The sequence below is a fragment of the Dermacentor variabilis genome, chromosome 1, assembly GCF_050947875.1.
Source record: "Dermacentor variabilis isolate Ectoservices chromosome 1, ASM5094787v1, whole genome shotgun sequence".
Taxonomy (NCBI): Eukaryota; Metazoa; Arthropoda; class Arachnida; order Ixodida; family Ixodidae; genus Dermacentor; species Dermacentor variabilis.
Window position 1 is genome coordinate 45,339,971 of NC_134568.1, and position 14,021 is coordinate 45,353,991.

General features: G+C 48.7%; 1 protein-coding gene across 1 annotated transcript in view; it reads left to right on the forward strand.

The window, feature by feature from the left end:
• Nucleotides 1-13,816, forward strand: part of LOC142576843 (nose resistant to fluoxetine protein 6-like) — a 74,450-nt gene extending 60,634 nt beyond the window's left edge. Inside the window, exons 6-7 of the mRNA XM_075687053.1 lie at nucleotides 11,942-12,084; nucleotides 13,224-13,816. Coding sequence (XP_075543168.1) covers nucleotides 11,942-12,084; nucleotides 13,224-13,514 — 434 coding nt within the window. The 3' untranslated portion in view covers nucleotides 13,515-13,816. The remainder of the gene's footprint in view (nucleotides 1-11,941; nucleotides 12,085-13,223) is intronic.
• Nucleotides 13,817-14,021: the final 205 nt, after the last annotated feature.

Below are 14,021 nucleotides of genomic sequence, written 5' to 3' on the forward strand. Positions count from 1 at the left end.
CTACGGGCTCCGACGGTGATGTGGGTCGGCTGGACTTTCAAAGTGCACCCTTCAGCGTCTGGACGAAACGGTCTGCCAGACCGTTGCTGCTGGGATGATACGGAGCTGGTCTCACGTGTCTGGTTCCTGCCCGCTGCAGGTACTCCTGGAAATCTGCAGAAGTGAACTGAGTGCCGTTGTCGGACACTAAAGTCTCGGGAAATCCGCATCTGCAAAACAGTTCATGTAGGCATGAAATCGTTGCTTCATTGGTGGTTGTCCCCATTGGGAACACTTCTGGCCATTTTGAATGTGCATCAACCACCACGAGGTACGTCACTCCGTTTATCGGGCCAGCAAAATCGACATGCAACCGTTGCCAAGGGCGCGTAGGCCATGCCCAAAGATGCAAGGGCGCTTTAGGCGGCAGATTGCGATTAGACGCGCAAGCGGTGCAAGACGAGGTGTAACGCTCTATGTCACTATCGATAGTAGGCCACCAAACATAGCTCCTTGTGAGTTCTTTGGTGCGAACAACACCTGGATGACCTTGGTGCAACTCGTCCAAACTGAACGTGCGGACTTTTTCGGGAACAAGTACGCCCATTCCCAGCATAATGCATCCTCGATGGAAGGACAGTTCTAGTCTTCTATGAAAGAATGGTTTGATTTCATCCGGGACACTACGAGGCCAGCCTGACAGGATATGATGAGTAACAGTACGCAAAGTACCATCACGTGAAATTTCACGCGCAGTATCATTGCTGTTTATCGGCATAGTGTCAAAGCGTAGGTCATAAAAGATTGTTATTGGCAGCCTAGACAAGCAATCTGCGTCAGCGTTCTCTGCAGAAGGCCGAAACTTTAATGAAAAGGAATAGGCCGACAAACCGATCTCCCATCGTTGTAGTCTTGCGGCTGCAACTGCTGGTATGCCATTCTTGGGACCAAGAAATGTAGCCAAAGGCGTGTGGTCCGTGATCAAAACAAGATGCCTTGCATATACGTAGTAAGGGAATTTTTCAATGCCGAACAAGAGAGCTAAAGCTTTTTCTAATTGACTATAGCCTTTCTCAGCACCACTCAAGGTGCGCGGGCCATATGCTACTGGCCTTATCTGACCATCGGAAAAATGTGACAATACTGCACCTACCCCGTAGGCGGACGCATCACACGATAACTGCAGGGACAGGCCTGGATCATAGTGCGCCAAGATCGGAGCTGACGCCAGCAGCTGCTTGTTCTGAAAGGTGCGGTCGCAAGCCGTGTTCCAATTGCAGGCGACGTCTTTCTGCAAGAGCCTGTTTCATGGGAAAAGAACGGCGGATAAGTTTGGAACGAACTTTCCATAGTAGTTGATGAGGCCCAGCCGCGATTGAAGTTGGTGCTTATCAGTTGGCGCCGGTGCCTGCCGGTGCCTTGGTTATAGCGGCCAATTTTTCGTCCGTTGGGTGGATGCCGTGTTTGTTGATTATATGGCCCAGATAAGTCAGCTCGTCGCGAAAGAATTCGCACTTCGATGGCTTGACGCGAATTCCACGTTCTGACAGCCTTTTGAGAACTGCGCCAAGGTTCTGCAAGTGTTCTTCCTTTGAGCGACCCGTAATTAGGATATCGTCAATGTATAAAAACACGTATATAGTTGAGGCCCTTCAAGATATTATCTATTATTTTTTTGGAATATTGCAGGTGCCGAAGCTACTCCAAAAAGTAGACGATTCACGGCGTAAAGACCATTGTGGGTGTTAAGCGTAAGGTACCGTTATGACTCTCGGCCCATTTCTAATTGCTGGTACGCCCTGTTAAGATCAATTTTAGAGAATTGCTGTCCGCCAGCGAGGGCTGCAAACAGCTCGTCGGGCTTAGGTAACGGGTAATGTTCTACGTCAAGTATGGGGTTCAGTGTCAGCTTGTAATCACCGCATACTCTTATTGACCCGTCCCGTTTCAAAACTGGCACCACCGGAGTGGCGTACTCGCTACCGGTGTTAATATGCCCATCTGTTGTTGTTTAGACAACTCTTGCTCAACAGTACCTTTTAGAGAAAACGGAACGCTTCGGAGCTTTCAAAAATTTTGGCGTCTGCCCATCTTTCAAAAAAAGAGTCGCCTTCTCACCGCGGATGGTGCCTAGCTCATTCCTAAAGTCCTTATGGCGGTCACGCAAGGATTGTAGCTCGGGAAGTCGTTAGTAATGTCTCCCCCTGTAGCTGATACAGGCCGCGAACTTGGTTCCGATCGACGCGCACTTGCTGAAGCCAGTTGCGCCCGAACAGTGCTAGCCGGCTCTGGGGAAGTACGTACAGCGGCAAGCGCTGGCACTGATTGTTGTGCTCAACTCTAAGAAAACAAACACCGCATGGCTTCACAGGTTTGCTCGTTTAAGCCCTGAGCGTCAACTTAGTTTGCCTCAGAACTACTGTGGGAAAAAGAGAGCGGAACTGACCCAGGGACAATACCCAAACGGCGGCTCCCGTATCAAGCTCCATTTGCAGGGAACACCCTCGACGATTAAGCTGAAAATGATGGGGTCTCCTGTCTCTACCTCTTTCGTTAGAACACCTTGCGGAGGTGTTCCCGATGCTTGTAACACCCGAACGTTCTGTAGTGGTCGCTTTCGCTTCGTCCGTAATTTTCCTTGCCGCCTTAGGCAGGCTTTCTGAATGTGCCCTTTCTTGTTACAGAAAAAACAAGTCGCATTGACATGCGGGCACGCATTGGAAGTGCGAGTTGAGTTACAGCGGAAACATTTCGTTGTTCCCTTGGCAGGCAACTGATGCACGCCGAACTTGGTTTCAGGCTTCGAATGAGCAGCTGTAGCTTTAGCAAGCGCAGCTTCCAAAGCTGTGGCGCGGTCAACGGCTCGTTGAAACGCTAGATTCCTGCCTTCCGAAAACAAGTGTCTTTGAATGTGGACTCTGAGCAAACCGCACACAAATCTGGCTAGAAGCGACTCGTCAAGAAACGCACCAAACTCGCATGCTTGCGCCAATGCCCGTAACTCCACCACGTGTTCCTTCTGTGTTCCTTCTGCCCTCGGCGATGAAACTTCGCTCGCTCACCTACGACTGACCGTTCAGGGGCAAAATGTTTACGAAGAAGCTCGCACAAGCTTTCCAGGGTCTTCGAGGACGGCTTATCTGGACCGGCGAGCGAATACATTTGCGGACCCAATATGCTGATGAACGCGTGTACCCTCCGGTCCTCCGGGACATTATCGGCTCGAAGGTACGCGTGCACGCATTCTTCGTAGCTAGTCCAACCGCTCGTAGAATTGTCGAAATGTTCTACTTGCCCCTGTTGCAGACTCGCGGTCGCCTTCACCATACTGTCCCAAGCGCCTGCTCCTCAGCTGTCCGTGCGTAATCCGTCATCCGGTGAATTCCGTTGCTGTCAGGCAGGAGCTTGTTCCTTGCTGGCAACGTCCCATCCTCGTCGCCAGTCTATGTCGTGTCTGACGGAAGGACAGCGCAACGGTTGAGCGAAACAATACGGCTTAATTTAGCCATCAACTTAACAACGGCAGGCGAACTGCCCGGTTCTATGTTACAGGAATGAAAGCGCGCGCCAGCTTGAATGCCGGCGCTTTTAAGCACAACCACAGAGTGATAACGTTTGCGCCGCTACCACGGCGCGTGCCTAGCTGTGACGCCTTGTCGCCTAGGCGCGCGACATATCACATGCTGTCCATGTAAATACGTCGCCAATGACCACAAGAAGTGGGACGATGTGCTTCCATTCATCACATTCGCTTACAATACGGCGTTTCAGGAAACCACAGGATTTAGCCCTGTTCGCCTGCTGTAGGGACGCGAAGTTACCACTACCTTGGACGCAATGCTATTGCCTGACACATGCACACCTGCTCTCCCGGACGCGGACTCCTTCGCCGAAATGGCCGAAGAAGCTCGTCAGCTTGCGCAGCTACGTATTCATCGTAAGCAAAGTTATGATGCCCACTGTTACAGCCTTCACCACATGGAAGTCATGTACAGCCCTGACAGTCACATCTGGGTGTAGCGTCCTATATGTCAAAGAGTTCGCTCCGAAAAACTCCTACACCGTTACTTTGGTCCACACGTGTTTTTACAACGCCTGAACGATGTCAACAAGACTAATCCCAGGAGACTTTTCACGGTGCTCCCACCGGTTCTTGTGGTTCTTGTGCCTGTGGCCGAAATTATGCACGTAGTCCAGATGAAGCCCTATTACTCGCGATGACTTACCTGTTCTTTACTCTCGTGTTGACACTACTGATATGTTTATTTCCGTAGTTTTTTTTTCTTGTCCATTTGACTTTTTTTCTAACCTGACTCAATCGTGTTTTAGCGTTGGGACGATGCATTTTCAGGGGAGGCAATACTGTCACGCTTGTTTCACATGCTTATTCACTAATCATCATGACCAGATAGGGCGCCCATTACAACGCGTGTTTTACAGGTTTATTTCATAAACATCATCATCAAATCGGGCGCCCAATGTCGAACTGATTGTGGGTAGAAGACAAAGTGAACGAGGTTGGTTTTTATGGCCATTTCAGTAAAGGCGCCGTTCGCTGCCGGTGGACGTCTCTTCCCTTTCCTCTCGCGACAATATAGACAATAAAAGTGGTCCTTAGTACAAGTACAGACTAAACACACTTGTCTGGAGTCTATGAGTGGCCAGCTGCAGACTGCGCCAGCGTCCGTAGCTCCTACCCCGTGGTAAATGCTAGGTTCCACATATGTTTCGCCTATAGCCTAATGATCCGACAAGAGGCATGACCATCCGTGGTTTCATTGCAGTGTCGGCCTGTGCTTTTTTTTTTTGCAATAGACCATGGGCAACTCGGCCTAAGTGCGATTCGGCCTGTACATGTATTCAGCATTCGTGTTCATCTTATGCTCATGTGTTTGTGTCATGTTGTGATTGTTGTACTTACAGTAATGTAAGCGTTTTTTGATATATTGCACCACAGTCATTTAACCGACTCGTGTTGAAACGTACACAATGTGACCATCCAGTAATGGCCATGATAGCCAACCGCATCGGAAAAAAATATGATGCAGATCGCATGCACTTGTTGGAATCGACATGAGGCGAATCGTTCACGCAACAGTCCAACTCTATAAATCTAATTGCAATGTCAACTATCCTCATTTTCATCCGATGCAACACAGACACCTATGCAATGTTTGCTTATGCATCACGCAGGTCATAAGTTTAATGTAATGTAATATAGTGTCATGAACTCGAGTCAGCTCACTAAGTCTTGGACCGAAACATGAGGCCGAGTTCGTGTGACCCCAGCTGAGTGGAGTTTTGGTGAATATGAGCCGGAGAAAATTCGGCTGAGTAAAATTTTACGGAGTCGGCACACTCATGCCATTAGATCACACCATGGAATAAATCAGCAAGCAGCTGCATCTTACAGTCTAGTAAAAAGAATGAAGGTATTGCGGCGCAAGGCACATTAACACACGGAAGAAAAAGGAGGTGACAAAAAGAGTGCCAGAAAAAACGTCTCGCGTTGTTTCTTCCGGCTGCCTTTTCTTCCGTATATTATTTAACATTGCGCAACATTACCTTTATTACTTATGCACCCACTCGCCTAGTACAGTACTCGGCTAAAATAAAAAAATGATTCCCACACGTAAATGTCATGCTGTCTTTGTATATCTCGGAAGTTGCTTGATATTTTAATTATAGAGGTAGCAACGACGGTATGTGGTTGCACGCGTGGTTGTAGTAATACGTCTAATCGCAGACTTATAAGAAACTTCTTTCTTGTTGGGCATGGCTTATGCCTTGTGGTACGTCTGCACAGGTGACTATCTGTGTACGTGGATGCACCGTGCGCACTTAAAAGGATGCTGTCATTCGCGGGAAGGGATGCAAGTGGCTGGCTTCACTGCACAATTTTGATTTACTTCTGTTTAATGTGTTATTTACTGTTTGTGAATTCAAGGCGCTTGCCTGCTTTTCACATTGCTGCATGTGTTTTACAGGAGCTAGAGAGAGAGAGAACCAAGGAAACGCAGGGATGTTTACGGTGAAGCAGATTTTTGGAGGACTCACTTTCACGTTGCTAGCAGTATTAACTAAACAAATCCAATGCACTGAAGTACATTAGTGATAAATAGCATCGCGTATAGCGCGACATGCATTGAAACATCTGATACTATGCTATCATGTCAACAGTCCTCGACACAGCATTTGATCGTAGTTACGCATTCTTTAAATTGCTCCGTCCGTAAAAAGCATGCCGCGCTACAACTATGGCATTTTTTGTATATCGCGAGTTGCTTCTACGCAATGAACCAGAAAATTGGTACGAGATCTGAGGGTCATGTCTTCTCGTGAGTGACACCTCGTAGTGTTTACAGCTAGCAGTCCCTGCAGTTAACTGAAAGGCACGCAAAAGCAAAAATACCTACTACCATCAAAAAAACACAACTTGAAAAAAAAACGCTTGATTAGCAACATAGTGCGTCAACAAACGCATAGCAGTCACTGAACGGTATTTGCCCTGCTAGTTTGAGAGCGCAGCTCTTAGGCGCCCATTTCTGCGGCGAGCGTCGGCGATTTCAGACGGCGTCACCGTAAACGAGCGAACGAGCACCGCAAAAATGAACGCAAACGCGGAGCGCTGCGGAAGATGAAAGAAAGGCGATAGCGCAGGGGGAGGGTGCAGCGGAACCATGAGGCGGAAAGCGGAGGTGGAGCGGAGGGAAGACGGCCTGCGCATGTGCTGAGTTGCCGGTGGTCTGGGCATCCGCAGTCGCGTGGGCGATCTCATCTGCGCTTCCGAGGTGGGGTCGCAGTGCCGTGAGGTGGGTAGGGCTGCGCTCGTCCGTCGCGTCAGTTGCTGAGGTCACTTAGCGGTACAAGCGTAAAGTGGATCACTGTTCATGCAAGGGGCGATGGCGAGCGGCTACGAGCAAGACTTGGGGTGCGATCGGAGATGATTGTTCGGCGCGTTAGTTCGGTTACCGGCGCGCGCGATTGGCCTACTCCGCGCCGACGTCGCCAGCCGCGGGGCGCGGCCACGTTTTTGGTGACGTCAAAATGACGACATGCTCTTGTCAATCATCCTCCCACCGAGCATTTCGTCTGCTAGGCGCCGAACCCGACGGGAGCTGGGAAGTTTGGAGCGATCATACGGCTTCGCATGGCGCGTCTGGTGGATTGGATTGGATCCAACAGGTGGCTGCGGCAATGGCGCTTCCGTTGGGAACTTAGGTCGTTGCGCTGGCGTTTCTAGAGGAAGGAGGGGAGCGGGTGGCGGTGCGAAACGCGTTTGAAGAAATGGCAGAAAGTGAATTCCGGCGTCGCTTTTGTTTCTCGAAACAAATAATTCGTTGGTAGTAGAGAGAAATCGACCCATCATCGGTGCCAGCGAGCCACTGGAATGTTGCAGCTGCCTCTTGAAAAGTGCGCCGCTCTTCCCGTCGTTTTTTTTTTCTTTTTTCTTCTCGCTGTGCGCGACACCACCTAGGGACGACGCAAAGAAACTAATAGTTATAAACTTCAGTAGTCACACGTACTACTATTTGAAAACGTTTTTGGGCTTGAGAAGAAAAAATACAATTTTTAGATAAAGACTTAATTCATTTGGAAGACGAGAAACATTTCGTTTTGTAGTATATTGTCTGCAAGCAGACGACAAACGACGGAAGCAAACTTCCTGAGTGGCTGCTCTCTCCGCCCCGCTGTCACAAATTTTGCATACTGCATCTTTGGGAAGTTCCAGCAACTGAACAGAACGCGTATCGAACGAAATATCTCCGATCGCGCCCTTGGGACGCTATTCCGGACATTCCGCCATTTTATGTCTACGTCGCCATTTTATGAATATGTCCTCATGACATATTCCTTCAGCCAATGAGCAAGCTGGCATGGCGCACATCTTGGATCGCCACCACATATTCGCGCAATTGCAGATGCATTGCACTGGCTTCTGCACGCTACCGCTCACATTCTTTTTGAAGCGCTAACATCACAATATATCTGCCAAGGACCAAAAAAATGTGTTAGTCCATAAAATTTGCAGCTCCACGTCACGTTTCGTCATCTTGATGAAAACGCAAAATGACATTTCGCAAGACTTCCGTTTCCCGGCACAAATTTCAATGCACGTGAGCTCTCCACAGCCAATCAGAGAGTCAACATGGCGGATAATGGCGGCCATGCATCCGCCATGCGTGTCGAGAATAGCACCCCTGGTGTGGCTGTGGCGACACACTCCGCGCACATTTCTGCGCGCCCTCCGTCGTCTTATCATCTGGCCCAGCATAACGCAGCTGCACGCTGGACTGCATGGTCGATAAAACATAGCGCCACCGCCACGTCACCCGAGGTATGCGTCACCGACGGTGGCTATAAAAACAGGCTGCCTGGCTGAGAAAGACCGCCTTCTACGTTCCGCTACTGGGACGAACGTAGCGTTTATGCCCGTCCGCTGCCATCGTTAGTCGAATAAAGAAGCGTTACGTTTTTATGTTGGGATTCGTCCTTCGGCAGGCACGACATCCCACATTGCGTTCCATGGGGTGTTATCGCCGCTGACACTGGTGGCACGACTTCCTGGCAACGAAGGGCCGCTCTCGTCGTTGGTGGAACGAAAGGGTGAGAAGAAAGGCTTAGTGCGGCGCAAGATGGGCTGTGCGGCGATGATGACTACGAAATGACGCCAGAGTGGCGCGCGTCGTCTCTATGGAAACAAAGCGCTGCATGAGCGGAGATCTCTCTGCGGCGGCTGCTGTGAATCGCACATACGCGTCACCCACGCACTGCTTCTCGTGATCTCCCGATTAGCGAGGCAGATACGCCACACTTCGCTCCGTTTGGAAATTTCCCCATGCGACAGATTGTCCGCGCCAGCCAACATATCGTGAATTGAAAACGCGTATGGAGCTGCGCTCAAATTTCGCATTAGGGAGTATCGTAATTGCCGGTGAATTTTTTTTATCTGCCTTTTTCGCGTGCGCTGATGAGGGCTTGATGAGCGACAGACGGCATTTCGCAAAAAAAAAAAAGACGCGAAATAGCACTCTGAATCTTTTGACGAAAAATCGGTGCGATCGCTACGACTTGCGAGCAACGTACCGCTTGGTCGCAGTCGCAGATTATGGGCTTCACACCTGATATTGTGATTTTCATTACATGCAATCGAAATCGTATTTCCGGTGCGATGACACTCGTATCGTGTGAAACATGCTTCACGAGTGCGATGCTCTTCGCCATATAACGGCGGACTGGTGGGCGTTCCAATTTCTGCCATGGCTGTGAGTGGCGCTCGCTAAACCTCCCAGAGCTATGCTATCAATACATCTACCGTACGCACAAGACTAGTGTATGGATGGACACCCATCGAAGTAGCTCAGCATATCGCACGTGCCATGCGTTGATTGTGAGTTTGGCTTCGTCGTTTGTCTTCTCTGGAACATTTATTATTCTTGTCTCTTATTAAGAATGTGAAGGCTATACCGGGTATTTCAGCGAACACTTTCAGAAGTTTTTAAATGTTTCCTGTGGCAGATAGGACAATTCTAGCTCATGAGCTGGTATACACGAAGAGGCGGACATTACTTGCAAAAAAATTGAAATGCATAATCGACTAATTAACAAAAATCACTAATTAAGTTTTTAACTAACCACCTTAGGCTCATATTTCAATTTACATATTCTAGCCTTGGAGCTCGCAAGGCGGATTCACTTGGAAGGAATTCTCAGGATGAAAACAGTGTCGAGACGTTAATTCCCGAACATTTCGGGGAAATGCATGGGCGTTCCAGTTACTTTCTTAACAATATGTCGTTTATGCACTCAAGCACAAAGGTAACTGGAACGCCAATGAATCAGTCACAAACCTTTCTAAATATGCCCGGGATGCTGCCCATTCAATCCTGACCGGCTAACGCCAATTTTAGCTTTGACAACGCTGCATGGTTTTCATGAGAGCAGGCGTGCTATTTGCGTGCGCGTGGGCATAAGTGGGAGCCAAGGGCCGCAGTTCTGTGGGCGCTTCCTTGCGATGGTAAACCTGTATTCATTATTCAAACCACGTCGGGCGAAGACGACTTCCTTTTGATGATGGTCGCCAGCCGCCACAGGGGTATACACGCTTATCAGGATGTAAAAGAGGCGACAATAATTTTTCCCGGCTCTCTGGAGGTCATCACTCGTTTTATTTATTTAGTTATTCTTTTAAAGTCAGAAGGCCAGGCGCATTTCCTTGCAACTGTTCCTTCCCGTTGTTATTGCTCGAGCGTCGCTGCACTTGAATAGGGGATGAGTTACAACTATAGTCTACTGCTATGCTATAACCTGCTTCACCCAGAACGAAGGTTTTCTTTTCCTGGTTTCTCTCCTCTTCTTTTAGCGTTAGCCATGGGCAGCAGCAAGCTTTCACGTTGCGTTTCAGAAAACTCGCTTATGTAAGTTTTAATCAGTATGCAGCTTCGGTTAAATTCATCCCTGTAATTTGCGTGAGGAAGCTTTGTCATTCTTTTCTGTTTTTTTAAATAGCCCCCTCAATTTCTGAATAATCACGACGTGCTTGCAGTGTGCCTTTCATTGGTACGCTGCGCCCGTTCTCTATAACAACGAAATATTGTGCCGTCGTGCTTCACTGGGAAAATGACGCCGCAGTCGATTACTTCTAGTGCAATAGACTGTATATGCGGCTTGACGATTCCTGGTGTCAGGAATCCGCTGCGGCTATGGTAGGAAACAAATGGGAAATAAAGTGAGATGCCTCCTTCTTCTTGGTACGCGTGAAAAGTCCGCGATGGGATGTGCTAAATAGAAGCAGTGCCGCGATCCTCTGATTATTCTTTACAACTGCTCCGCGTATTCTACTGACTACCAATCTTGAAGCAGCGCGTAAATATATACTCCATGGCATATGCAGTAATAACAAAGCACAAGCACATAAAGAAAGTCATAGTTTCCTCATAAAGGAAAAGCATCGATTGCGATAGCAAATTAGTCGACAGCTATTAAGAAGTAAGGATAGTAGCTTTATCGGCAGTATAAGCTTGTAAAGATAGGCATGCTACCCAAATTAACAAGCGTGGTGTGATGCGCGCACAAGCAAACATGAACACATCTTATTCGATGACCGCAGAAACTCGCTGTGAAAACGCTGGAGTGAGGAAGCGTGGCAGCAGCAGCGAGCGAATTGACCTTCGCGCTGCCTGCGCGACACAGCGCGCGGCGGACTCTGCCCATCGCAAATTGCTCTCAAGATACAGCGGCCCGGGTGGGCGCGCGCGGCCGCACGAGCCGCCGAGATTGTAACGCGCCCTCCCCCCTCTCTGCCTGACCCCGGAGCGTTGTGCGCGATGGAAGGCGGTGCGTTTGCTCTCCGACTTCCTCCCTTTCGTGCGCGAGATTGAGCCGCCATCGCCGGCTCACCCTCGCGCGCTTCCACTCGCTCATACAGCATACGGCGCGCCGCGCCACGATAATTTTATCGCCCTTGGACTTTATAAGGAACCGCACCGCGACGGCAGAAAAAAGCTTGGATGGTCCATATAACTGCTATCACAATAAAAAAAAGTGCCGTGTATGACGACCACCGTGGTGGCTTGACGGCTATGGTGTTGCGCTGCTAAGCACGAGGTCGCGCGATCGAATCGCGGCCGCGAAAGCCTCGTTCTTATGGGGGCGAAATGCAAAAACGCCCGTGTCCCGTGCACTGGGAGCACGTTAACGTTACCGCGATGCTCAAAATTAATCGTGAGTCCCCCACTACGGCATGCATCATCAAATCGGGGTTTTGGCACGTAAAACCCCAGAATTAAATTCAATTCAGTATAACCTATCATTACGGAAGTTCTGTATCTTGTGAGCTTGGATACCAAAGCTTTGTTGTAAAGAACTAGAAGCCTAAAGTAGCAGCTATGAGCAACAATTGCCAAAGGTTTACTCAGGCCTGTGGAGAGTTTGTTTATATTTTGTTTTTCTGATCACGCAGGCTTCCTGTGCACGTTCCTGTCATGGAGTGCCTTCACGCCCCTCAGCAGGCTGGCCTTCGGCGTGTACATTGTCCACTTACCCTTCGCACAGCTCATGATGTACATATCGCGGGAACGGATGCACTACTCGCATTTCTTCATTGTGAGTGAACAGCGTTAGTTTTCTTTAGCTTCAGGCGGAAGCAATATGCCACGGTTCGGTAGTAGTAGCTCTGATTATTCATGTAAAATATGGATATGCTATAACCCACACACTGACTCCACGCTCTGGAGCAAAGATCTGCAGCAAAGGCTAGTGTCAGCCGATCGGCGACGAGAGCCGGCTGCGTTTTCCAGAGAAGGGAGGAGCGTATCGCCCATTGTGCACGCCAAACGCTTCGGTGGCGCATTCATTCAGTCAGCGTCACGCACAGAGCGACTACAGGCGAACAATGAAAGAACGCTAGTTCTCGTTTGCTTTTATAGTTTGCAAGCGGCGCCCATAGCTTTTGCTGCAATACACAGATGAGGTGAGCCTACCTGTTTTTGTTTTCCTTTTTTGCTAATTCCGAGGCGTTTGCTATCTTCCCTAGCATTAATACTACGCTCAGAATTGCACTACGTGATACTTTTATATAGAAGTACTTGTTTAATATTTCGGCCAGCTGAGGAAATAAGACACCCTGTGTATCAAACAGCAGAACCGCACCCTCTTTTTGTTGGCGTGAAACGTCTTTAAAAAGTGTCAAAAGGGGCAACTTGCTGATACCTGTGTTGCAAAAACATGTGAGCACATATAATTTTGCAACCAGACTACCCACGCACCTTACCATGCATGGATTGTGGGCGCCGATGGTGCCGATGGTGCCGCCGTTGCGCCACGCATGACGCAGCCGGAGCCATATATTGTCTCAGACGCGGCGTTCAGAGAGGCGTAGCTGGGCAGTACGTTTGTCCATTTGAGCATGAACGGTCGCGTTTGACGGGGCTCACTATGCCATAGTCAATATAAATTGTCAAACTCAAAACTGACGTTCATCAGGCCTGCCAGTGCGGAATGTGCTGCAAAAATTTCACGTTTGCTCGGCTGTTGACGATATGTGACGCAAAGGTATGAAATTCAGTCCTCGCCTGTTTTACGTGTGTTGTGCACAGGACATACACTCCTTTCTTATAGAAAGGCTTACAGTCAACATGGAACGGGCTGTTTGAATAAACGGACTCTTACGAAAGTTTTTTTAACTGTATGTTTAATAGTCTTTATTATCTCACGTACTGTTGTCTATCCTGTTATTCTTGCAGGTTTCGTTCTTCTTCACCCTACTCGTTTGGAGCTTCCTAATCAGCTACTTCATGTTCATTTTCTGCGAAGCTCCAACGGGCAGACTGGACAAACTCATCTTCGAGGCTCGACGTGCGACAAAAAAGAAGGAACTCATGGACAAAGTTCCGAATGCCAACGTTGCGGAGGCAATGATGTCGCAAGTGGTCCCGACGTTACGAGATTCCAATGTCGTGCAAAACAGCAGCGGCAAGGAGACCTTAAATGGTTTGCATAACGATAATGGTAGGCCCACAACCTCTTATCTATAACATCAGTGCCAAAAGCCGCTTATTTCTGACAAGACCTTTTTATTTCCCAAATCACCAAGTCTATTCTATACCCGTTCTATGGGCACAGGAAAAAATGCTTTGTTTTCCCATCATTAGACGCAGAAGGGCCCTCGAGAAGTGTGTCCTTGTCGATGTTTCTGTAAGATTGGCCTCCTGTAGTCTCTGTATGTGAAAAGTGGTTATGGTACTACATCTGTCCGGACAGTTATAACAATTTTATTGTGGATAGCAAGCAGAATAAATTACGTCTATGAACCTACACTTGTCATATACATGTTCGATCGAGGTGTCGTGCTCCTCTTCTTCTACCTTTATCTCGAAGTTGGCTGAATGCTCAAATACGGAAATGAAGTGGCACACAATGTTGATTTTCTTGGCTGCTACGATGTGTTGACTCTATGCTGTCATTTGGTCTTCTTCATGAAGGTGTTCAGTGAAGCGCAATGAGCGCACTGACACCGAGGTGCGTGTGTGTCCTGTTTGTCA